Source organism: Oncorhynchus keta, chromosome 15 (assembly GCF_023373465.1).
Source record: "Oncorhynchus keta strain PuntledgeMale-10-30-2019 chromosome 15, Oket_V2, whole genome shotgun sequence".
NCBI lineage: Eukaryota > Metazoa > Chordata > Actinopteri > Salmoniformes > Salmonidae > Oncorhynchus > Oncorhynchus keta.
Window position 1 is genome coordinate 13071418 of NC_068435.1, and position 27389 is coordinate 13098806.

The 27389-nt window shown below is 43.8% G+C and overlaps 2 protein-coding genes across 2 annotated transcripts; one reads left to right on the top strand and one right to left on the bottom strand.

The window, feature by feature from the left end:
* On the top strand, positions 1-4284 carry ahsg2 (alpha-2-HS-glycoprotein 2). The gene is made up of 7 exons (XM_035787612.2): positions 1-354; positions 1022-1132; positions 1225-1306; positions 1636-1793; positions 2336-2443; positions 2630-2707; positions 3547-4284. The coding sequence occupies exons 1-7, from the start codon at positions 145-147 to the stop codon at positions 3943-3945; spliced, it is 1146 nt and encodes a 381-aa protein (XP_035643505.1). The 5' UTR covers positions 1-144; the 3' UTR covers positions 3946-4284.
* Positions 4285-18246: 13962 nt separating this feature from the next.
* LOC118394427 (uncharacterized) lies at positions 18247-22965 on the bottom strand. Its single transcript, XM_035787613.2, has 7 exons — positions 22570-22965; positions 22162-22335; positions 21925-22043; positions 21682-21844; positions 21451-21566; positions 18422-21352; positions 18247-18334 (listed from the first exon to the last, which is right to left on the bottom strand). The coding sequence occupies exons 1-6, from the start codon at positions 22931-22933 to the stop codon at positions 18425-18427; spliced, it is 3864 nt and encodes a 1287-aa protein (XP_035643506.2). The 5' UTR covers positions 22934-22965; the 3' UTR covers positions 18247-18334; positions 18422-18424.
* Between the last annotated feature and the right edge of the window lie 4424 nt (positions 22966-27389).

Below are 27389 nucleotides of genomic sequence, written 5' to 3' on the forward strand. Positions count from 1 at the left end.
GGACATGTGTTTACCTTGGCTCTGTGGTGAAGTTTAAAGTACAGGCTATATACCAGGGCATATGGACTCAGTCGTTCTTGTAGTGTACCCCTGTCATTACCTGCTACAATACTTCCATCCTCTCGCCCTGTCCTAACCCTCCTGATGATGAGTCGCCTGGGTATAGCCTTGGTTTTGGGGCTGCTGACGGGGGCACGGGCCCAGTTGTTGCTGCATAATGTGACCCATCCGCCCTGCGACTCGCCCGACGTGAAAGCTGCAGCCCTGGTGGCCCAGGATTACCTCAACGGCCAGCACACGCACGGCTACAAGTACGCCCTGAACCAGATCGATAACATCAAGATCCTAACCAAGGTGAGCCAGAGCTGGAGCATGGATAATAGAATAATCCACAGAGTCATATATAGATACATCTCTATATACCTCATCTCTAGATTGGCATAGATGTATGATACAGTCTAGTGTGACGTCACACCAGGCAACATTCATTATTACAGATTGTAATGGAAATACCGGCATCACGTAGATTGGACTTCTGTACTCGCAGAATGAGGCGGAATTATTGTTATGTTGTTTAAGTACGAACAAAAAACATTTAAGTATGGAAATGTATGCACTCACTACTGTAAGTCTCTGTGGATAAGAGCATCTGATAAATTACTATAATGTAAAATGTAAATGTAAAGACAAGATACATTTTCAAGTTTATCTTAACTACCCAGGTCCTACCAGTCTACAGTTTTGCAGATGTTTGAGACAGATAGCATAGACATATTTCAGTTTTGTTTAACCTAGTGTTCTAAGGACAAATACAATTTTGATACAAAGCCCCTTTTTTCATGAGTTAACCTCTACGGAGCTGTATTCACAGTGCTGATCTAGGATCAGTTTCACCTTTTCGATCTTAATGAATGAGATTACATGGACGACTAGGGGGGTCTGATTCTAGATCAGCACTTCCACTCAGAGCGCAGATATAATATATTCCTGTTCAGTCATGCTCTCCAGTGTTGTTCAATAGCCTGATGGATCAGAGATCTATCTGATGGAAGTGGACCTACTGGAGACCACATGTCACGTTCTGGACCCTACACCTGTCGCCAACTGCACCGTCAGGCCGAAAGTAGTCACAGTGAGGCCAATTCTCCACTTTATTAAATACATTTTATATTCTATGTAGTTCATTCCAATGGATCATTGGTAATGTTGTTTGTTGTTTTTTAGGCAGTGGAGGGAGATTGTGATGTGGTACTAAGAAAGGTTGGAGGAGTTATGTCTGTCACAGCTTTCAAGTGTAAAACTGAAGGTATGCAATCTTTATGTCACATTTTTTTTCAATCTAATCCATTGAACTATATAATTTCACAATCCCGTTCCCCAGGCAAATAAAGTATAATCAACACATTCTGTGAACAAAGTCTGACAGCTACTGACTGGAGAGGTACCACAGAAGCGGGAAGGTGAGATCCCACTGGGCACACACTGGTTGAAACAACGTTGTTCCCATGTCATTTCAATGAAATTACATTGAACCCACGTGGGAATAGATGTTGAATTGACGTCTGTGCCCAGTGGAATATATTCACGCACACACTAATACACTCACCTGCTCTCTCTATCTGGTACCATGTCAAGAATCAACGGAGGACCTCTGTGTGGGCTGTGCCTCACTCCTTCCCCTTAACGACACTGCAGGCCTGGCCATGGTCTCTGCCTCGCTGGTCACCTTCAACAACAGGACAGGCAAAGAGTCATTGTTTGCGATCATGGAAGTCGGACGCATGTCAACTCAGGTAAAACATATTTTTCTGATCATATGATCATCATGTAGGCAAGTGCAATCTTCTAAAAAAGAGTATGGTAATGTTTTTTATGTCCAAATGAGGTAAACATTTTAAGGGCCAGTTTCCTGCACACAGATCTAGACTTTTTTCTGTGTCCGGGAAACTAGCCCTAAATGTAAAAAGTGAATAAGGGCTCCATTAGACAGGCTGATGTTGATGTGGGGCTCCCGAGTGGTGCAGTGGTCTAAGGCACTGCATCTCAGTGCTAGAGGCGTCACTACAGACACCCTGGTTCGAATCCAGTCTGTATCACAACTGACTGTGATTGCGAGTCCCATTGGGCGGTACACAATTGTCCAAGCGTCGTCCAGATTTGGCCGGTGTAGGCTGTCATTGTAAATAAGAATTTGTTCTTAACTGACTTGCCTTGGTAAATAAAGATAAAATAAAGTAAAACATCTCCTCTGTTTGAGCATAGACAGTACCTCCCATATACTAACTGTGACACAACTATAGTGGAAAGCCCTTATGTACTTCAATTCTGTTTGCAGGTTGTGTCTGGTGGCGCTAGATACTTGGCAGAATACGTTATAGTAGAAACTAACTGCACTGCTGATGACAGTGATGACAACTGTGTGCCGCTGACCACTGCTATGGCAGTAAGTATACATGGAAGGAGGAATGGCCAAACCTGCATTCAAATGGCCATACTAGCATACTACTTAGAATGCATGCCCAACACATTGTTTCATTCTAGGTGGTATGATAGTGTGGTTATTGAAACATACTCAGTGTCTTGATATTTAATCAGTACCACCTTGTGACACGTTTCTTTTCTCTTTCAGCAACGTGGCTTTTGCCAAGTGGCTGGTGTGAGTTCTTTACACTCAATCCAGTGCAATATATTTGCTGCAACTTCAATGGTGAGAGAAAAGACATGCATTAATTCCCACCTGTGAATAAGTAGGTGACTTGTCATCACTGAGTTATTAATATGTTTTCTATACTATAAAGGCTATATCTTATTTGAACCGAACAATATGAATGAATTAATGAAATGAATGAACAAATTACATTTGATTTACTAGTCAAATCGCCAATTGGTAACCCATCCCTTATGGGATTAACTGACACATAAACAAACATTACAATAATTCACTGTGGTAATGAAATGATAATTCTTCTTCCGGTGTTCTCTGCATTGCACATCGCATACAGAGTGAAAAAATGTAAGGTAAAAATCAATACATAGTAGTGAATAAGGTTAACCAAACAATAATTATATCCCTAGAGCAGTAAAAGAATAGACATATTTACATACATACATACACCCTGTATATACACATACACATACACTTACACTTACACTTACACTTACACTTACACATACACATACACATAAATACATAATATATACAGATAAATAAATAAAGAAAAAAATAGAAGGCATTTGAATCCAGTCTGGCACAAAGAGAAGATTCATATGGGAGACAAGCCTCTACACAATATTTAATACACACGTGCCATCTACCACATCGAATATAAATATTTTTAGAATTTAATTAAAGGTAGCCATTTTTCTTTTATTCAAGGCTTTAGCTAAATATTCCGCAAATGGAAATACCCAATGGACAAAAAAACATTTCAGTTTCTCTCTCATCACTCAGCCACATAATGCCAGGGTACATCAATAAATGCCACATGAATACAAACCATTGCACTGACAGTACTTTGACGACCTGTATCTCGTTCTAATGTACAGATGCCTATCGTGGACACCAATGGCACAGTCCCGGTGCCTGCGCCAGTGGTCCACGTACACGCTGGTAACCTCCCCAAGGTCCACGGCCTGAGGCACCACAAACTCACCGCCCTCCACGACCCCGACCTCAGCGGCCTTCTGTCTGCCGAGTCTGGCGAGTCTGGCGAGTCCGAGGAGTCCATAGTGCCTGTGGTCCCCGTGGTGGTCCCTGTGGTCCCCGTGGTGGTGGTCCCTGTGGGTACCGAAGCGCCCCCTGTGTTCGTAGTCGATCCAGTTGTAGGCACGGACGCACCTGTTGTATCTGGGGTGGTGAAGAGGGAAGCCCCAGACAGCCCAGCTATTGTGTCTGCACTTATTGCACCTGTGCCAGTGTGTCCAGGGAAGAAGAATTTTTTCTGAGAAGCGATCAGATTTTACAAAGCACAGACTCTTTAATGTCGCAGTCATCGAACTGCATGCGTTGGGCCCACTGCATGATCAGAGAATACCACATAAGGGCTTGAGTCTGCTTTTCATTGTGCTTTTACAAGACCTTCCTCATTAATTGGTTAGGCAGAGATTTACTACATCTTTACTAGCTATTTGTTCAGGGGGGTGTGTCATGGTTCTAAACATGTGGGAGTTACAAGTAAGGGTTAAAATGTAGGTAATAACGGTTAATTTACTACGCTCAATGTGCAATGGCTGTATGTACTCTGAACTGCTCTGTATCTAGGGGTAATAAAGAATTACATTTTACTTACTTTCTCATGTGTCTTTCACAGCTAAACGAGACCCCAGCAGAAATTGGCTATTTATTTATCTGACTTTGATGTCCAGCCCTTATATTTAGCCTTGCAATTAAGTGTTTCACCATTTTCTTTTCAGGACAACCAGGGCTACAAGTAGAAGACACAACTATTTGACATAAACTGTTGAATTCATGAGATTCATTTTTTGGCAAATGTTAAAAATATATATATATATATATATATATATATATATATATTATATTATGCCAATGCAAAAACCTGATCAGAATGAATTCAAATGAATGCTGTAAGTACAGAAATTGTTTTCTCAGTGGGAAATTAATATCCAACTAGTCAGTAACAACTGTTTGGAGTTCAGAGTTTATGACCGCAACTATGTGAGTTTATTACAGTATTATAGACACTATGTCCTGGGATTTCCTATGATCTTCTGTGTAGAAGAACCTTCTAACGACTCTTGTGTAGCTTGTGAGCGTCATATCTTTTAATACTTGAAAGCTCAAACCATTCGGATTCTACAGATGTTTTTGTATGAAAGACCTTGGCCTGGGCCGTTTCGGGATCCTCCCTTGTCTCACAAACATGGCTTTAGCTCCGCCCCGGTTAAACAAACTAATGTTTGGTACCAAAGGATACAAAGGGAGTGGACGAATCCAAATGGTATAACTCAGAAGTCTGTAGCTCAAACACATAAAAGGGGTTAGAAGTCCTAAATCACACCGGCGTGACGATAGGACTCACTGTGTTCATGAAGGTTGTTAGTCACTCTGGTGATATAATTCATAAGGTATTCAAAATCAATGACTATTTTCAGAAGCACTGGCATCATCCATCCTCTAAGAATGAAACTATTCATTCATCTATTATTATAATGAAACTATTCATTGATCCATGCTGTCCAGATTGGGCCGCCTTGTGATACATAGCACTGACTCTGGCCTATGGCAGGGGTACTCAAGTTCTATTTGAGCAGGTCCGGTCACACACATTTCCTAGGTGGCAAAGGTCCAGATGGATATTGTTACTGTATTTATCGGCATAGTAACAAACCCCCCCCACTTCACAACCCATGTGACCCAAAACTGTTGAAACGGTTAACACCCCTCTTGTTAGTGGAGAGAACATTTAGCAATTTAATTTTACACAGTTTGCCATTGGGGCGGAGAGAACGTTTTACCGTTTTAAAGCTCATGTCCTGCAATTCTACACAATTTTCCATTTCTTATGTGTGTTTATACGATACCAGGAGTCAAGGCCCGACTGAGTTCTGCGTGTTGAGTATGGCTGTTCTATGCTACAAGAAAGTACTGGTACTATACATTTCTAATCAAAATTATAGTATCCTAATAAATCTCTGAATGATCATGTACATCAAAACAATAAAAAATATGTGGCTAGAAAATATGGACATAACTGTGGACAATTTAGAAAAGGATTTAAGTGACACATTTGAATCCAGAAAACACCATTTGGTTTGAAAGGGCTTCATTAACAAGTCTGTGATAGCAACACAGCTTTCATTCAAAAATGTTCAATGGTACTTTGCTTGTGTAAACAATGACTTATGAAACCCCTTTTTCTAATACTCCAATTCAAAGAACTATCCATTTTGATTGGTCAAAGAAGGCAAGTGTGTATTCGGGGTTACTGAGGACCTCTTTAGACTCAGAACCTACACACGCACACTCTTGTTTTCACATATCTATTTTACTGTGCAAAACAGTAAGGCCTTCTTGATGATGGAAGACAACATAAATATGCAGACATTCCAAGTAAATTATCAGCATGGAAATATAAAATGAACTGAAAGCATAAATCACTTGTTTTGACCATTCAGAATACATTGCTAATCCTGGCAAAGAGCAATGATCAAGGTTGAAGAGGTGCCATTTTTTGCTGATGCTGTTGGCAACCTGATATCCATGCCATGTCTGTGGACCCGGTGACACCATCATCCTAACAACAACTGGCAGCTGCCTACAGGCAGTCCTCGAGGAACTGAGCAAAACAATCCAGGACTTTATAAGACTCTTAAAGCTGGGGAAGATACCAGATTGACAAAGTGTATCTCGATGCATGGAAAACAATTTAATATGTAAGAATTATATTTTACTATTTTAATTTCACCCATCTAGTCATTTCAGATCAGGGCTAGAGGTGGAACCAGAATGACACTTCACAGTAATATTTTATCTAATTACATTTACATCTAATAATATGCAGTGTGTATCATAAGTATTCAGCCCCCTTTGACATGAAATAGCTGTGCAGCGATGCTCCCTATCCAACCTGACAGAGCATGAGGAGATCTCAAATCAAATCAAATTTGACTTGTCACATGCCCTGAATTCAATAGATGTTGACCTTACAGTGAAATTCTTACTTAAAAGCCCTTAACCAACAATGCCATTTTAAGAAAAGAAAAAAATAATAATAATAAATAAATAAAAATAAATAAATAAAAGTAACAAATAATTCAAGAGCAGCAATAAAATAACAATAGTGAGGCTATATACAGGGGGTACCGGTACATAGTCAATGTGCGGGAGCAACGGTTAGTCGAGGTAATTCAGGTAATATGTACATGTAGGTAGAGTTATTAAAGTTACTATGCATAGATAATAAACAGAGAAGAAGCAGCGTAAAAGAGAGGGGGGCAATGCAAATAGTCTGGGTAGCCAATTGATTAGATATTCAGGAGTCTTATGGCTTGGGGGTAGAAGCTATTTAGAAGCCTCTTGGACCTAGACTTGGCGCTCCGGTACCACTTGCCGTGCGGTTGCAGAGAGAACAGTTTATGACTAGGGTGGCTGGAGTCTTTGACAATTTTAGGGCCTTCCTCTGACACCGCCTGGTGTAGAGGTCCTGTATTGCAGGAAGCTTGGCCCCAGTGATGTACTGGGCAGTACGCACTACCCTCTGTAGTGCCTTGCGGACGGAGGCCGAGCAGTTGCCATACCAGGCAGTGATGCAATCGATGGTGCAGCTGTAGAACCTTTTGAGGATCTGAGGATCCATGCCAAATCTTTTCAGTCTCCTGAGGGGGAATAGGTTTTGTCGTGCCCTCTTCACAACTGTCATGGTGTGCTTGGACCATGTTAGTTTGTTGGCGATGTGGACACCAAGAAACCTGAAGCTCTCAACCTGCTCCACTGCAGCCCTGTCGATGAGAATGGGGACGTGCTCGGTCCTCCTTTTCCTGTAGTCCACAATCATCTCCTTTGTCTTGATCACATTGAGAGAGAGGTTGCTGTCCTGGCACCGCATGGCCAGGTCTCTCCTCCCTATAGGATGTCTGGTCGTATTCTGTGATCAGGCCTACCACTGTCGTGTCATCAGCAAACTTAATGATGGTGTTGGAGTCGTTCCTGGCCATGCAGTCATGAGTGAACAGGGAGTACAGGAGGGGACTGAGCACGCATCCCTGAGTGGCCCCTGTGTTGAGGATTAGCGTGGTGGATGTGTTGTTACCTACCCTTACCACCTGGGGGTGGCCCTTAAGGAAGTCCAGGATCCAGTTGCAGAGGGAGGTGTTTAGTCCCAGGATCTTTAGCTTAGTGATGAGCTTTGAGGGCACTATGGTGTTGAACTCTGAGCTGTAGTCAATGAATAGCCTTCTTACATAGGTGTTCCTTTTGTCCAGGTGAGAAAGTGCAGTGTGGAGTGCAATAGAGATTGCATCATCTGCGGATCTGTTGGGGCGGTATGCAAATTGAGTGGGTCTAGGGTCTCTGGGATAATGGTGTTGATGTGAGCCATGACCAGCCTTTCAAAGCACTTCATGGCTACAGACGTGAGTGCTACAGGTCGGTAGTTATTTAGGCAGGTTACCTTAGTGTTCTTGGGCACAGGGACTATGGTGGTCTGCCTGAAACATGTTGGTATTACAGACTCAGACAGGGATAGGTTGAAAATGTCAGTGAAGACACTTGCCAGTTGGTCAGCGCATGCTTGGATTACACGTCCTGGTAGTCTGTCTAGCCCTGTGACCTTGTGAATGTTGACCTGTTTAAAGTGCTTATACCAGAGTTAAATAAATGTACAATTATTAGAATTGTTTTACTAAATACTCATATGGGTTACTCTGAGCATGATCACAGTCATCCGGAACAGCTGATTCTCTCATGCATGCTTCAGTTTTACTTGCCTCGAAGTAAGCATAGAAGTAATTTAGCTTGTCTGGTAGGCTTGTGTCACTGGGAAGCTCGCAGCTGTGCTTCCCTTTGTAGTCTGTAATAGTTTTCAAGCCCTGCCACATCCGACGCCGGTGTAGTACGATTCAATCTTAGTCCTGTATTGACGCTTTGCCTGTTTGATGCTTCGTCGGAGGGCATAGTGGGATTTCTTATAAGCTTCCGGGTTAGAGTCCCGCTCCTTGAAAGCGGCAGCACTACCCTTTATGCTCGGTGCGGATGTTGCCTGTAATCCATGGCTTCTGGTTGGGGTATGTACTGTGGGGACGACGTTATCGATGCACTTATTGATGAAGCCAATGACTGATGTGGTGTACTCCTCAATGCCACCGGAATAATCTCGGAACATATTTCAGTCTGTGCTAGCAAAACAGTCCTGTAACTTAGCATCTGCTTCATCTGACCACTTTCTTATTGACCGAGTCACTGGTGCTTCCTGCTTAAGTTTTTGTTTGTAAGCAGGAATCAGGAGGATAATATTATTGACAGATTTGCCAAATGGAGGGTGAGGGAGAGCTTTGTACACGTCTCTTTGTGTGGAGTAAAGGTGGTCTTGAGTTTTTGGTTGCACATTGAACATGCTGGTAGAAATTAGGTAAAACGGATTTAGGTTTTCCTGCATTAAAGTCCCCGGCCACTAGGAGCGCCCCCTCGGGGTGAGCGTTTTACTGTTTACTTATGGACGTATACAGCTCAATGAGTGTGGTCTTAGTGCCAGCATCAGTTTGTGGTGCCAACATATGCAGAGAAGAATGGGAGAAACTCCCCAAATACAGGTGCGCCAAGCTAGTAGCAACATACCCAAGAAGACTTGAGGCTGTAATCGCTGCCAAAGGTGCTTCAAAGTACTGAGTAAAGGGGCTGAATACTTATGTAACTGTTATATTTAAGTTCATATTTAATACATTTGCAAAAATTTCTAAAAACCTGTTTTTGATTTGTTATTATGGGGTATTGTGTGTAGATTGATGAGGGGAAAAAAATGTTTTAATCAATTTTAGAATAAGGGTGTAATGTAACAAAAAGTGGAAAAAGTCAAGGGGTCTGAATACTTTCTGAATGCAGTGTATATATTAGAATATGAATATCATACAGTGGACAGCTAAGCCTACAGGCCTATCCATACAGTGGACAGCTAAGCCTACAGGCCTATCCATACAGTGGACAGCTAAGCCTACAGGTCTATCCATACAGTGGACAGCTAAGCCTACAGGCCTATCCATACAGTGGACAGCTAAGCCTACAGGCCTATCCATACAGTGGACTGCTAAGCCTACAGGACTATCCATACAGTGGACTGCTAAGCCTACAGGCCTATCCATACAGTGGACAGCTAAGCCTACAGGCCTATCCATACAGTAGACAGCTAAGCCTACAGGCCTATCCATACAGTGGACAGCTAAGCCTACAGGCCTATCCATACAGTGGACAGCTAAGCCTACAGGCCTATCCATACAGTGGACAGCTAAGCCTACAGGCCTATCCATACAGTAGACAGCTAAGCCTACAGGCCTATCCATACAGTGGACAGCTAAGCCTACAGGCCTATCCATACAGTGGACAGCTAAGCCTACAGGCCTATCCATACAGTAGACAGCTAAGCCTACAGGCCTATCCATACAGTGGACAGCTAAGCCTACAGGCCTATCCATATAGTGGACAGCTAAGCCTACAGGCCTATCCATACAGTGGACAGCTAAGCCTACAGGCCTATCAATCAAATTCAATCAATCAAATTTTATTTATATAGCCCTTCGTACATCAGCTGATATCTCAAAGTGCTGTACAGAAACCTAGCCTAAAACCCCAAACAGCAAGCAATGCAGGTGTAGAAGCACTATCCATACAGTGGACTGTTAAGCCTACAGGCCTATCCATACAGTGGACAGCTAAGCCTACAGGCCTATCCATACAGTGGACAGCTAAGCCTACAGGCCTATCCATACAGTGGACAGCTAAGCCTACAGGCCTATCCAAACAGTGGACAGCTAAGCCTACAGGCCTATCCATACAGTGGACAGCTAAGCCTACAGGCCTATCCAAACAGTGGACAGCTAAGCCTACAGGCCTATCCAAACAGTGGACAGCTAAGCCTACAGGCCTATCCATACAGTGGACAGCTAAGCCTACAGGCCTATCCATACAGTGGACAGCTAAGCCTACAGGCCTATCCATACAGTGGACAGCTAAGCCTACAGGCCTATCCAAACAGTGGACAGCTAAGCCTACAGGCCTATCCAAACAGTGGACAGCTAAGCCTACAGGCCTATCCATACAGTGGACAGCTAAGCCTACAGGCCTATCCATACAGTGGACAGCTAAGCCTACAGGCCTATCCATACAGTGGACAGCTAAGCCTACAGGCCTATCCAAACAGTGGACAGCTAAGCCTACAGGCCTATCCAAACAGTGGACAGCTAAGCCTACAGGCCTATCCATACAGTGGACAGCTAAGCCTACAGGCCTATCCATACAGTAGACAGCTAAGCCTACAGGTCTATCCATACAGTGGACAGCTAAGCCTACAGGCCTATCCATACAGTAGACAGCTAAGCCTACAGGTCTATCCATACAGTGGACAGCTAAGCCTACAGGCCTATCCATACAGTAGACAGCTAAGCCTACAGGCCTATCCATACAGTGGACAGCTAAGCCTACAGGCCTATCCATACAGTGGACAGCTAAGCCTACAGGCCTATCCATACAGTGGACAGCTAAGCCTACAGGCCTATCCATACAGTGGACAGCTAAGCCTACAGGCCTATCCATACAGTGGACAGCTAAGCCTACAGGCCTATCCATACAGTGGACAGCTAAGCCTACAGGCCTATCCATACAGTAGACAGCTAAGCCTACAGGCCTATCCATACAGTAGACAGCTAAGCCTACAGGCCTATCCATACAGTGGACAGCTAAGCCTACAGGTCTATCCATACAGTGGATAGCTAAGCCTACAGGCCTATCCATACAGTGGACAGCTAAGCCTACAGGCCTATCCATACAGTGGACAGCTAAGCCTACAGGCCTATCCATACAGTGGACAGTTAAGCCTACAGGCCTATCCATACAGTGGACAGCTAAGCCTACAGGCCTATCCATACAGTGGACAGCTAAGCCTACAGGCCTATCCATACAGTGGACAGCTAAGCCTACAGGCCTATCCATACAGTGGACAGCTAAGCCTACAGGCCTATCCATACAGTGGACAGCTAAGCCTACAGGCCTATCCATACAGTGGACAGCTAAGCCTACAGGCCTATCCATACAGTGGACAGCTAAGCCTACAGGCCTATCCATACAGTGGACAGCTAAGCCTACAGGCCTATCCATACAGTGCCATGATACATTTAGTGTTCAAATCTCTGACAGCTGAACCGTGAGGTGGACAATTATTGTTTTATGAAAGTAGCCTAAAAAAAACACAAACAATGTGCTATAAAGTTTTGCATTTGCTACACAAGGAATAGTGTTTTGTAATTTGTAAAAGGCTGTTTTTAAAGACACTTAAATGTGTCTCATTGGGCCAATATCCCTCATCTATTGATGTCACTGGATGAACAAGGTTGGATCTGAATGCATATGGATGACAGTATGCATAAAGGAAACTCTGAAATGGCATATTGTTGTTATGAAGATTTTAGAAAAGCCACATGAAAATCTGTCGCCAATTGGATGGAACCCCTAGCTATAGACACCCTGAAGACAAGTGCACTAGTCCAGTGTCTCTCTCATTATGCTGCACGTCGTGGTTCACCAGCAGCCCCAAACATCTAAAGAATAAGCTACCAGCCAAACAAGCTTGTAAGAATTGTACTTAAACTCCCCCCTCATACTCATCTGGAAGATGAGCATTTTTCATCTCTATGTCTGTAATGTGTCTGTATCTATGTCATGAATCTCTATGTCTGTAATGTGTCTGTATCTATGTCATGAATCTCTATGTCTGTAATGTGTCTGTATCTATGTCATGAATCTCTATGTCTGTAATGTGTCTGTATCTATGTCATGAATCTCTATGTCTGTAATGTGTCTGTATCTATGTCATGAATCTCTATGTCTGTAATGTGTCTGTATCTATGTCATGAATCTCTATGTCTGTAATGTGTCTGTATCTATGTCATGAATCCCTATGTCTGTAATGTGTCTGTATCTATGTCATGAATCTCTATTTCTGTAATGTGTCTGTATCTATGTCATGAATCTCTATTTCTGTAATGTGTCTGTATCTATGTCATGAATCTCTATGTCTGTAATGTGTCTGTATCTATGTCATTGTATTTCGGTGGAAAGAGAACCCAATTGTCATACTTGAGTAAAAGTAGAAAATACTCAGCAAAATACTACTTGAGTAAAAGTCTAAAAGTATTTGGTTTTAAATATACTTAAGTATCAAAATAAAATGTAATTGCTAAAATGTACTTACAGTACCTTTGGAAAGTAATCAGACCCCTTGACTTTATCCAAATTTTGTTATGTTAAATCCTTATTCCTAAATGTATTCAATTATTTTTTCCCCCTCATCAATCTACACATGATACCTTACAATTGAGAGCGCCATTGCACAGCTCTTTTCAGGTCTCTCCAGATACAGTTGAAGTTGGAAGTTTACATACACTTAGGTTGGAGTCATTAAAACTCAATTTTCAACCACTCCACAAATTTCTTGTTAACAAACTATAGTTTTGGCAAGTCAGTTAGGACATCTACTTTGTGCAAGTCATTTTCCCAACAATTGTTTACAGACAGATTATTTCACTTATAATTCACTCTATCACAATTCCAGTGGGTCAGAAGTTTACATACACTAAATTGACTGGGCCTTTAAACAGCGTGGAAAATCCCAGAAAATTAAGTCATGGCTTTAGAAGCTTCTGATAGGCTAATTGACATCATTTGAGTACTTGCGTACTATTGTTTGTACAGATGAATGTGGTACCTTCAGACCTCTACAAGTCTGATTCATCCTTGCGAGAAATTTCCAAACGCCTGAAGGTACCACATTCATCTGTAAAAACAATAGTACGCAAGTATAAACACCATGGGGCCACGCAGCCGTCATACCGCTCAGGAAAGAGATGCTTCTGTCTCCTAGAGATGAACATACTTGGGTGCGAAAAGTGCAAATCAATCCCAGAACAACAGCAATGGACCTTGTGAAGATGCTGGAGGAAACTACACAGTATCTACACTGCTCAAAAAAATAAAGGGAACACTAAAATACCACATCCTAGATCTGAATGAATTAAATATTCTTATTAAATACTTTTTTCTTTACATAGTTGAATGTGCTGACAACAAAATCACACAAAAATTATCAATGGAAATCAAATGTATCAACCCATGGAGGTCTGGATTTGGAGTCACACTCAAAATTAAAGAGGAAAACCACACTACAGGCTGATCCAACTTTGATGTAATGTCGTTAAAACAAGTCAAAATGAGGCTCAGTCGTGTGTGTGGCCTCCACGTGCCTGTATGACCTCCCTACAACGCCTGGGCATGCTCCTGATGAGGTGGCGGATGGTCTCCTGAGGGATATCCTCCCAGACCTGGACTAAAGCATCTGCCAACTCCTAGACAGTCTGTGGTGCAACGTGGCGTTGGTGGATGGAGCGAGACATGATGTCCCAGATGTGCTCAATTGGATTCAGGTCTGGGGAACGGGCGGGCCAGTCCATAGCATCAATGCCTTCCTCTTGCAGGAACTGCTGACACACTCCAGACACATGAGGTCTAGCATTGTCTTGCATTAGGAAGAACCCAGGGCCAACCGCACCAGCATGTGGTCTCACAAGGGGTCTGAGGATCTCATCTCGGTACCTAATGGCAGTTAGGCTACCTCTGGCGAGCACATGGAGTGCTGTGCGGCCCCCCAAAGAAATGCCACTCGACACCATGACTGACCCACTGCCAAACTGGTCATGCTGGAGGATGTTGCAGGCAGCCGAACCTTCTCCACGGCGACTCCAGACTGTCACGTCTGTCAAGTGTGCTCAGTGTGAACCTGCTTTCATCTGTGAAGAGCACAGGGCGCCAGTGGCGAATTTGCCAATCTTGGTGTTCTCTGGCAAATGCCAAACGTCCTGCACGATGTTGGGCTGTAAGCACAACTCCCACCTGTGGACATCGGGCCCTCATACCACCCTCATGGAGTCTGTTTCTAACCGTTTGAGCAGACACATGCACATTTGTGGCCTGCTGGAGGGCTCTGGCAGTGCTTCTCCAGGTCCTCCTTGCACAAAGACGGAGGTAGCGGTCCTGCTGCTGGGTTGTTGCCCTCCTACGGCCTCCTCCACGTCTCCTGATGTACTGGCCTGTCTCCTGGTAGCGCCTCCATGCTCTGGACACTACGCTGACAGACACAGCAAACCTTCTTGCCACAGCTCGCATTGATGTTTCATCCTGGATGAGCAGCACTACCTGAGCCACTTGTGTGGGTTGTAGACTCCGTCTCATGCTACTACTAGAGTGAAAGCACGGCCAGCATTCAAAAGTGACCAAAACATCAGCCAGGAAGCATAGGAACTGAGAAGTGGTCTGTGGTCACCACCTGCAGAACCACTCCTTTATTGGGGGTGTCTTGCTAATTGCCTATAATTTCCACCTGTTGTCTATTCCATTTGCACAACAGCATGTGAAATGTATTGTCAATCAGTGTTGCTTCCTAAGTGGACAGTTTGATTTCACAGAAGTGTGATTGACTTGGAGTTACATTGTGTTGTTTAAGTGTTCCCTTTATTTTTTTGAGCAGTGTTCATCCACAGTAAAATGAGTCCTATAATTGACATAACCATGAAGACCACTCAGCAAGGAAGAAGCCACTAATCCAAAATGGCCATAAAAAAAGCCAGACCACGGTTTGCAACTGCACCTGGGGACAAAGCTTGTACTTTTTGGAGAAATGTCCTCTGGTCTGATTAAACAGAAATAGAACTGTTCGGCCATAATGACCATCGTTATGTTTGGAGGAAAATGGGGGAGGCTTGCAAGCCAAAGAACACCATCCCAACCGTGAAGCACGGGGGTGGCAGCAACATGTTTTGGGGGTGCTTTGCTGCAGAAGGGACTGGTGCACTTCACAAAAAGATGGCATCATGAGGTAGGACAATTATGTGGATATATTGAAGCAACATCTCAAGACATCAGTCAGGAAGTTAAAGGTTGGTTGCAAATGGGTCTTCCAAATGGACAACGACCCCAAGCATACTTCCAAAGTCGTGGCAAAAATGGCTTAAAGACAACAAAGTCCAGGTATTGGAGTGGCCATCACAAAGCTCTGACCTCAATCCTTAAGAATTTTTTGGGGGCAAAACTGAAAAAGCGTGTGCAAGCAAGAAGGCCTACAAACCTGACTCAGTTACACCAGCTCTGTCAGGAGGAATTGGCCAAAATTCACCCAACTTATTGTGGGAAGCTTGTGGAAGGCTACCCAAAACTTTTGACCCAAGTTAAACAATTTAAAGGCAATGCTACCAAATACTAATTGAGTGTATGTGAACTTCTAACCCACTGGGAATGTGATGAAAGTAATAAAAGCTGAAATAAATCACTCTCTACTATTATTCTGACATTTCACATTCTTAAAATAAAATGGTGATCCTAACTGACCTAAGACAGGGAATTTTAACTGGGATTAAATATCAGGAATTGGTCACCTCCCTGACCAAGGCCCTTCTCCCCCGATTGATCAGTTTGTCCGGGGGGCCAGCTCTAGGAAGTCTTGGTGGTTCCAAACTACTTCCATTTAAGAATGATGGAGCCAACTGTGTTCTTGGGGACCTTCAATGCTACAGAAATGTTTTGGTACCCTTCCCCAGATCTGTGCCTCAACACAATCCTGTCTTGGAGCTCTACGGTCAATTCCTTCGACCTCGTGTCTTGGTTTTTGTTCTGACATAACACTATCAACTGTGGGACCTTATATAGACAGGTGTGCCTTTCCAAATGTCTAATCAATTGAATTTACCACAGATGGACTCCAATCAAGTTGTAAAAACATCAAGGATGCTCAATGGAAACAGGATACACCTGAGCTCAATTTTGTGTCTCACAGCAAAGGGTCTGAATACTTTGTTTTATATTTTTTATTAGCAAACATTTAAGAACCTTTTATCATTATGGGGTATGGAGTAGATTGCTGAGGAAATGTTTTTTTTAAATCAATTTTAGAATAAGGTTGTAATGTAACAAAATGTGGGAAAAGTCTAGGGGTCTGCATACTATCCAAAGGCACTAAGTATCAAAAAGTAAGAGGTATAATTTCTAATTCCTTATATTAAGCCAGACGGCACCATCTTGTTTGTTTTAATTTACGGGTAGCTAGTGGCACACCCCAAAACTCACTATTTACAAATGAGGCATTTGTGTTTAGATAATCCACCTGATCAGGTAGTAGGGATGACCTCTTGATAGGTGAATTAGACCATTGTCCTGTCATGCTAAGCATGCAAAATGTGAGTAGTCTTGGGTGTCAGGGAAACAGTATGGAGTGAAAAGTACTGTTCTTTAGGAATGTCAAAAATACAAAGTACAGATACCCCCCCAAAATACTTAAGTACTTTACGCCACTAATTGAATATATTGATGTAAAAAGAAAATAGGAATCACAGCAGAAATAAGTCCCTGACTTTAGCAAATCACAAGGCCAATTGATGAATGTCAAGCCATGCCTTCAATTCTGGGTAAGCATACAAGGTAGGGTGTGATGTTTGTTGAGATGGAGTGTTTTGAAAACCCAAACCATGATTTTGAAGTGCCCAAAGTCTGTATGCTTTGTTAATTGGTTGTGTGGTACATTGGCACAGAAACCTGTTTTTAGCCAACGACTGTCATGTGTGGATACAGTTTCTATACGTGTGATGCCAGGAATTGAACCCACTGTCCCGGCAACACCATGCTCTACCAGCTGAGCTACAAAGGATCAGTTAAGCCCATTAGACACCATCTAACCCCGACCAACTAATTGTAAGTTGCTTTGGATAAGAGACTCAAAAGCCGTGCTGCCTCATTTTAGGATTGTACTTTCTAGCACTGTTCCAGCAAATATTGTAGACAACCAGGTCAACAGTATTTGTTGGCTGAGGTCTTAACGTAACCCAGTATTGAACAAGCCACAACAACCCCATACACAACTACTTGTGTGAACTCAACTAAGTCAATTGTTGCAGTGTTAAACCCCCCCCAAAAAAAAGTCCCTCAGTATTTCTTAACACTGCAGAAAAGATTTGTAGTTCACTCTAGACATGCGCAAATGAGTGATAACATTGTCAACATTGTCACCCATTATCCTCAATGTATTGCCACCAAATGCATGTGCAGTCTGAGTGGGATGCTAGCAAAATGCAGTAGACTCCAAAGTGGCAGGCAGGATAGAAATTGATGGACTGTGAGTAATGGTTCACATTCAATAGCAAATAAACTCCATTGAGATCAGTAGCATGCAACCAGTTGAACCCATTCACATGAAAAGCTTAACTATTTTTCAATATGAGCACTAGATGGGAGGCATTCACCATATTTGAGTGGAAGAACATTGCTGAAACACTGGCAGTAATCTGAAATAGCTTCCGGAGCCATGGGCTGATATTGTTACTAAACTATGATCAGTTTTAGAATTTAAGTTTGTGGTGAAATTGACTGGGGGGAGTGGACATTGTGCCTTCTGGTTTACAATACAAGTGTTAATCACACCTGGCTAAAACATTCCTTAAAACACCTAAATTTAACATGCAATTAAGGGAAACAATGTCACGCACTTGTTAGTTAATTACTTTATTGGGAAAACATGACCGCTTCTGGTCAGCATCAGCACCATTAACTGAAGGATGAGAAGGGTCGCGCATCCTGAAAAAGACAGATGCATGTTAAGTCCACTGTTCAATTACAGACTTAACGTGTCTCCGTAGTTGACTGAAGGACAAAATGACTTACCATTTAGTTAGCGGCCGGGTAAGAACCTCCTGCGGACTGGGCCGGGTAAGAACCTCCTGCGGACTGGGCCGGGTAAGAACCTCCTGCGGACTGGGCCGGGTAAGAACCTCCTGCGGACTGGGCCGGGTAAGAACCTCCTGCGGACTGGGCCGGGTAAGAACCTCCTGCGGACTGGGCCGGGTAAGAACCTCCTGCGGACTGGGCCGGGTAAGAACCTCCTGCGGACTGGGCCGGGTAAGAACCTCCTGCGGACTGGGCCGGGTAAGAACCTCCTGCGGACTGGGCCGGGTAAGAACCTCCTGCGGACTGGGCCGGGTAAGAACCTCCTGCGGACTGGGCCGGGTAAGAACCTCCTGCGGACTGGGCCGGGTAAGAGACATGGAACCCTTCGTTAGGCCCCAGTGGCACAATGGGCTTCCAATAGTGTTCGAATGACTCTGGAAATTCAGATCTGGAGGGTTTACCAGAAGGCTTGGCTGCAGGTTTCTGGGGGTAGGATGGTTTGGCACCAGCATAATATATTGGCAATGAGCCGTAATGGGTAGGCATTTGATGGCCTGAGGGGTTTTGCTGCTGAAGGCTAGAGATACCCTTTGAATTACTGGGAAGGGAGCCACCCAGTTCCTTGACTGGTCTTGGAGGCTGAAGCAGGCCATGTGGATGTTCTTGAGGACTCAGTTGTTCAAGTGTGCTATGCATCTGCATTGCAGATTCAGACAATTGGGTTTGGTGGTGTGGTTGCAGCAGAGGCTTGGATGCGTAGAACATGTCAGGATCATACCACATTGGAGGTCTGAAAGGATAATTTGGCCACTTTGAAGGTTGGGGTTTTAAGGGCTTGTTGAGGTCACTAGACAGCGACTGAGGTTCAGATGGTTTACTTGGATCACTGGCAGGTCGCTTAAGTTCCAAGGGCTTGTTAGAATAAACAGGTGCTTGGCCATGTGGCTGTACTGGACCTTGTGGGTTGTATGGCAGAGGATATGCATGCATAAGCCGCTGTGGGTTATGGGGCAGATATGGCTGAATTGGTTGTTGCTGTGCCATAGGTTTGTTGGAGTCACTGGCAGGTGCTTCAAAATATGGGCGCATTGGCTGCTGTGGGTTGTAGGGCTGAAAATGTGATTGCTTTGGACTTTGGGGTTCTGAGGGCTTGTTGGCATCACTAGGTACTTGGGCATATGAAGCCAAGGAGGCTGAAAACCTCATGCCATGCTGACTCCAGTAGTCATGGAAACCAGTCAAGGTCATTTTAGTAGGGGCAACGGTCTGAACCGTTATAGGTTGTGGAGTTGTAGTGGCTTGGGTAGGTCCAGAAACTGAAGCATAATTGAACAGGTCAGATGTATGTTTGAAAGGGTAAGCAGGAATGATACCACTATCCTTGGATGTTACAGGGCCAAAATGGTTGTGGTGGTGTTGATGGAAAGATATGGGCATGGGGCAGCAGGTCAAGAAACCAGTAGGGCAGACTGCAGGACAATACCCAGGATGTGGTGGATAAGAGTCACCTGGCTGAGGTGAACTAGGAGCCACAGTTGGAGGTGCTTTAGTAGTTCTTGGATGACTTGGTTGTTGAGGAGCAGGTATCCATGTATGGACTACAAGTGGCGTTTGTTCTGGTGTTTGAGTTGCAGGCCTAAGTGGGATTGTAATGGGCTTAGCTGGCTCAGGGTAGAACTGTTGGTAGTGATGTGGGTAGTAGGGATGCAGTGGAGCTGTTGGCTTTTCAGTAGCAGGGGGAAGCATGGCAGGTGTAGGCTTCTGAGTCACAGGATACATAGCAGGCTTAAATGGTTGAGGGTCAAAGGAATCCCAAGGAATTTGGGAGTCTTTAGGGGGAGAGCCAGTTACAGGCTTGGGATGTGGTGGATAGAGAGGATGTGGGTAGTAAGGATGCTGCACATGGCCCTGAGGAGCTTTGGTAGCAGGAGTAGACACTTGAGGGGGAGGAGTTACAGGCTTAGGAGGCAGAGGGTAGAATGAAAAGTAATACTGAGAGTTCCCAGGAGGCAGAGTAGCAGGTTTCGGGTAATAAGGACGCAGTGGAGATGTTGGCTTTTCAGTAGCAGGGGGAAGTATGGCAGGTGTAGGTACAGTCACAGGAGTACGCGTCACAGGCTTGGCTGGTTGACGGTCAAAAAACTCCCAAGGAATTTGGTAGTCTTCAGCGGGAGAACCAGTTACAGGTTTGGGATGTCGGTAGTCAGGATGTTGTTCATGGCCCTGAGGAACTTTGGTAGCAGGGGGAGGAGTTGCAGGCAGAGGGTAGAAGGAAAAGTAATACTGAGGGTTCCCAGGAGGCAGAGTCGCAGGTTGTGTGTAGTAAGGATGCAGTGGAGATGTTGGCTTTTCAGTAGCAGGCCTTTGAATCACAGGAGGACGAGTTACAGGCTTGGCTGGCTGAGGGTCATAAGGATATCGGTCGTAAGGATAGTACACCTTGTCATTTGGAGCTTCTGTTGCAGGGGGAAGTTCGCCAGGCATACGAGTAACTGGCTCAGCTGGCCGAGGGTAGAAGGACTCTGAATACCAAGGAGGCTGGGGGTCTTTAGGTGGAGAGCTAGTTACAGGCTTGGGATGTCGGTAGTCAGGATGTTGTTCATGGCCCTGAGGAACTTTGGTAGCAGGGGGAGGAGTTGCAGGCAGAGGGTAGAAGGAAAAGTAATACTGAGGGATCCCAGGAGGCAGAGTAGCAGGTTTTGGCTTCTCAGCAGGCTTTGTGTAGTAAGGATGCAGTGGAGCCTGGGGTTTAGGGGGTGAAGTAGGCTGAGGAGGAAACATTGGACTTGGTTGAAGAGCAATGGTGGGAGGAACCGGAAACACAGGGGTTTGGGGGTAATTGGGGCGAGGGAAAGACTGGTCAACAGGACTAGGACAGGACACTTTAAACTCCCCCTCGCCAGCAAGTTCAAGGGTGAACATCCCATCCTGTAATAAAGAAATTAACATTAGAATCAAATCATTGATTCCCACCCACATCCTTCAAAACCAGCAAGGACAATATTAACATAACTGACAATTCAGACCTTAAGTTCCACACAGGGTTCATAATGAGCAGAAATGGTCACAGCTTCTAGATGAGCTACCACACTGTAGCCACAATGGGATGAAACTCTCATCAACGGCTGCCAGTGTCCTTTGACTGGAAGAGTGGAAGAGTCAAAATTAAAGAATACAGTCACAAATGTACTTATCCAACTAGCACATGTTCCTCTTGAGAGAATGCACAAGGATTGAGACTTATGTAAATGACTTACACTTGACCCTGAGATCCTTGGCAGAGGTGCCCCCTTCCATTTTCACCACCATGCCCTCAGGGTAGCAGGAAACAGTAGGAGGGTTGGGTTTAAAGGTTTTGGCAGGGCAGGACATTTTAATTGGCAATCCACACCAACGCATAGGCAGAACATAATTACCATCCTGCAAGATTAAATTTAAAGTTAACCTTGGAAAGTGTTAAAATTCACAATAAAACAGGAACAATTTGAATGACTTCCAACCTCCAGTGTGACATAACAGCCTTTATAGATTGCAATAAAAATCCAATCCTGGTGAGTGGTGCTGATGGAATGACCACAGTTTGTGGGCAACTGTGACAGAGGCAGGGGAGACTTATTTCCTGCAAAACATTGTAACAAGAGAAAGGAAATTTGTTAACCAGTAACACAACAAATGACATTTAACTTGTACAGCTTTCAAATGACTTAAATACCAGGATAACAGCTGGATTTACTTGCCTCGGTCCACAGAAAAGAGAGAGCCTGGTGTAGAGCCTGTGTCATGGAACTTTAGTTTCATGGAGTCGCCAACACATTCTACACTTGGTTCCATCTGCAAGAGACTTTGCACCACTGGACTACTTGGCCTAATTGTGCCATAAACGTGTCCTCCCAGCTGCTTAGGTTCCCAACCTTTAAAGTAGAAGAACACTTAGGTTTTTAACTACACCAATGGTAGTCCATTAACCTAGGTTGTAGGGCAATACTACTAAAGCCATTCACAGGACTAAGAGTCCCTAACAGCATAGTTCGACCAAATACTTCCATTTACACTGGAAGGTGCAACTAATTGTTGTTAAGTCAAAACATACCTACAAATGGAAACAAAATTAGCATAACAAAAAGCAAGTTAGAGACAATACATACCCATGTCAGACTGGTAGTCAGCATCATCCAGTGAAACATTGGAAACTCGGACTTTGGAGACAGTATGTTCATCACCAGAAAAACTCGCATTTCTTGGTTTGACATTACGTCCAAGTATAAGCCTTCCAAATCGCACAGCACCTGTAGACTGCTCCTCTTTACCATTGTTAAGATCCCCATTCAAATGGGGTCCCAGGACAATGGAGGATTTTGACGATCTTGTTTGTGTTACTGCAGCGCACTGACCAAAGGAGTTCAATACTACCACAACTAGCCCTAAACATATTAAAGAGAGACGCTCCCCTTTTGCCTTCAATGCCATCGGACTAAAATCGCGTTTCACAAACACACAAGACCACCACATCAGTGTGCTGAAAGAGTTTCCTTCACTCACTGCCGCCAGAAGCTGAATATGATTACCGACCAATTAGACTTCAGACCTCCCACTCACAGGTGTCTCTAATCAATTGACCCACGTCACCTTCACGAGGGTGCGACATTCAGAACGATGCAGACAGAAATGTATTGTTCTGAGCTGACCTGATTCCGTATTCTACATGAGAGACATATGTCTATTCTACATTACAGCCTACATTTCTATCTGAACATTGCGTCCAAATTGAACGCAACTGTGATGATATGCAGCTGTGATCAATTAGTCGTATTTGGTTGATTGACGTGTACGCTTAGAATATTTTCCTGTAACCAGGTTTCCAAACAACCTTTTCATGCGATTAAAGTGCATGTTGCCGGCCTGATGGGAACAGCACATTTATCGGTAAACTTTCCAAATGTCGACAAAACCAAAATGCGATAGACATGATGGGATCTTTTTGTCTGTACATTTAATTATACGAGATATTGCGGTGGAAAATACTTTATGGAAAAACATTGTATACAATGTCGAAACAGCAGGGAGCAGGTCTCGAACCCTTGACCTTCTAGCCCGAGGTCCGGCGCACTATCGACTGTGCCGCAGAAGCATGCTCAAGCGGCAGAGTCGATTTCCGCGCTTATAAACCCAGGGTCGTTACAATAATAACCATGATATCAGAGTAAATTTGGGGTCGTGATGATATGTTGTGTGGTCCTCCCACTATGACTCTGGAAAGCATGCAGTGTATTCGGCTGCAGATTAAATAACATGATGAAATTAACAGGATGGTGAATGTGCACGGTGATGAGATTGATGCTTCTTTCCAGCTAAGGGTGATGACATAGTGCACATTTTGCCACAACATATCGCGTTTACTTCAATACGACAGTTATTATATCAATATTTGCGCATTAACGCGGTTTCATCGCCATTTCCTGCATATTGAATTTTACCCAAAAGTTATCACCTTGTCTAGCGTATTTTGTTTTGTCGCCATTTGAAAATGTTTACAGACAAATTTTACATCAGGCCTGTCGTGATATTTTTTTTTATCTGACATGTACTTTACTTACATAAAAAGTTTGGATGGACACGTGGTTGTCTCATCTCTGTAACTCTTTTTACAACGTCATCAAATCTTGTTCTTCTCCGTTTCCCCAGATCATGTAGTGTGTGAGGAGGAATTCAAGTATGCCATGTTGGCCCTGAACTGCATCTGTCCAGCAACCTCCTCCCTCATTCCTACTGGTCCACACTTCACAAGGCTGGTAAATTACACAACCACTCTGCACCCTCATATCTAGTCCACTCTTCAATGGTCTACACTCCATAGTATCTGCAAAGTACAGTAGGCAACCCACCTACCACGAAGTCTATACCCAACAAGCCACCAATTCTCTACCCACCAACCCACCAAGTTTCTACCCAACTAACCACCAAATTTCTACACACCTAAACACCAAATTTCTACACACCTAAACACCAAATTTCTACACACCTAAACACCAAATTTCTACACACCTAACCACCAAATTTCTACACACCTAAACACCAAATTTCTACACACCTAAACACCAAATTTCTACACACCTAAACACCAAATTTCTACACACCATCTGTTTATGGTCACCTTTTGAAGACAATGGTCCCAAATCGACCCCTAGACCCTGGTCGAGATCCCCTGCTCAGTCATTGGCTACAATATTGACTTTTCCATCAGGCACCAGATTGCTATAATTTACAGTGCATTCAGAAAGTATTCAGACCCCTTGACTTTTTCCACATTTTGATACATTAAGGCCTTATTCTAAAATTGATTAAATCATTTTTCACCTCATCAATCTACACACAATACCCATAATGACAAAGCATGACGTGTTTTTGGTGCAAATTTAGGAAAAATATAAAAATCACATGTACGTAAGCATTCAGACCCTATACTCAGTACTTTGTTGAAGCACCTTTGGCAGCAATTACACCCTCAAATCTTCCTGGGTATGACGCTACAAGCGTGGCACACCTGTATTTGGGGAGTGTCTAACATTCTTCTCTACAGATCCTCTCAAGCTTCGTCAGGTTGGATGGGGAGCGTCGCTGCACAGTTATTTTCAGGTCTCTCCAGAGATGTTCGATAGTCCCGAAGCTACTCCTGCGTTGTCTTGGCTGTTTGCTTAGGGTCGTTGTCCTGTTGGAAGGTGAACCTTCGCCCCAGTCTGAGGTCCTGAGCGGTATGAAGCAGGTATTCATCAAGGATCTCTGTACTTTTCTCTATTAATCTTTGCCTCGATCCTGACTAGTCTCCCAGTCCCTGCTGCTGAAAAACATCCCCACAGCATGATGCTGCCACCACACTGTTTCACTGTAAGGATGGTGCCAGGCTTAATCCAGACGTGACACTTGGCATTCAGGCCAAAGAGTTCAATCTTGGTTTCATCAGACCAGAGAATCTTGTTTCTCATGGCCTGAGAGTCTTTAGGTGCCTTTTGGCAAACTCCAAGTGGGCTGTCATATGCCTTTTACTGAGGAGTGGCTTCTGTCTGGCTACTCTACAATAAAGGCCTGATTGGTAGAGTGCTGCAGAGATGGTTGTCCTTCTGGAAGGTTCTCCCATCTCCACAGAGGAACTCTGGAGCTGTCAGAGTGACCATCGGGTTCTTGTCCACCTCCCTGATTGAGGCCCTTCTCCCCTGATTGCTCAGTTTGTCCCGAGTGGCCAGCTCTAGGAAGAGTCTTGGTGGTTCCAAACTTCTTCCATTTAAGAATGATGGAGGCCACTGTGTTCTTGGGGACCTTCATTGCTGCAGAAAATATTTTGATACCCTTCCCCAGATCTGTGCCTCGATTACAATCCAGTCTCGGAGGTCTACAGACAATTCCTTTGACATTCACTGTCAACTGTTGGACCTTATATAGACAGGTTTGTACCTTTCCAAATCATGTCCAATCCATTGAATTTACCACAGGTGGACTCCAATAAAGTTGTAGAAACATCTCAAGGATGATCAATGGACACAGGATGCACCTGAGCTCAATTTTGAGTCTCATAGCAAAGGGTCTGAATACTTATGTAAATAAGGTATTTCTTTTATAATAATACAATTTAAAAAATGCCACAATTTAAAAAAGAATTTGCTTTGTCATTATGGGGTTTTGTGTGCAGATTGATAAGGGAAGTGTTTTATTTAATCCATTTTAGAATAAGGCTGTAACGTAACAATGTGAAAAGTCAATGGGTCCTGAGAATTTTATGAAGGCACTGTAAAAAAAAGCTAAACAAAGTGTATTTTCATTTGTTAAATTGAATTAGACCCAAGTTTATTTCTACAAAATAAAAAGTTAAGAGAATATTTAGACAAGTTAGCTGGCTACCTCCATAATCCTGCCTTGTAGTATACCTCTGGCATTCATCTGCAATGTCTAGACAGAGAAATGCGCCCACTATATGCAGAGATTGACAGGTGTAAGCAGCGATCATGTTCCCCTGCTCAAACTTTGCATGCATAAACCAATGGTTGCTGCCACGTTATCGACTGTGCCATCAGGCACGAGATTGCCCATATAGTGTATATTGTACTTACAAGACAACTGGGAACTCTGGGGAAAAAAATCAAGTGGATTATATACAACCTACCCACTTTTTTAAATAAAAGCAGCATTATACGATAAAATCCTCTCACGCTGTGTTTACACAGGCAGCCCAACTATTGTCAAAAGCGCTGATCGGATTGGTCAAAATGACCAATAAGTGGAAAATATCCGAATTTGACTGCCAATGTAAACACAGCATCTAGTTTGGGAAACCGTGGTCGAGTGCACAGAAGGCTGCTGAGGGGAGAACACCTCATAAATGGCCGGAACAGAGCTAATTTCCACAGCGCCAGGGTCCACTGGCGGTGAGCTTCACACCACTCCAGCAGACGCATGGCATTGTGCATGGTGGTCTTACGCTTGTGTGCGGCAGCTCGGCCACGGAAACCCATTTCAAGAAGCTGCCGACTAACAGCTCTTGTGCTGACATTGCTTCCAGAGGCAGTTTGGAACTCGGCAGTGAGTGTTGCAACCGAGGACGATCCCGTTCTTTTAGCTTGTGTGGCCTACAACTTAGCAGCTGTTGCTACGAGACGTTTCCACTTCATAATAACAAAACTTACAGTTGAGCGTGGCAGCTCTAGCAGAGTAAAATACCTATCCAGGAATTGTAAGATTGGTAAGGAGTCAGCAAAGCCTGAGCAGAGGAACGCTCACATTGGTTGATGCATGCAACGTCTGAGCAGGAAACCGCTAACTATGGCTGCGTTTACACAAGCAGCCTAATTCTGATCTTTTGCCCAATTATTGGTAAATATCAATTAGCGGAGAAAGATCAGAATTGGGCTGCCTGTCTAAAAATGACATATATAGTAGGGTTGTCCAACACGTTTTCCCACATCTCCTACTGTAATGT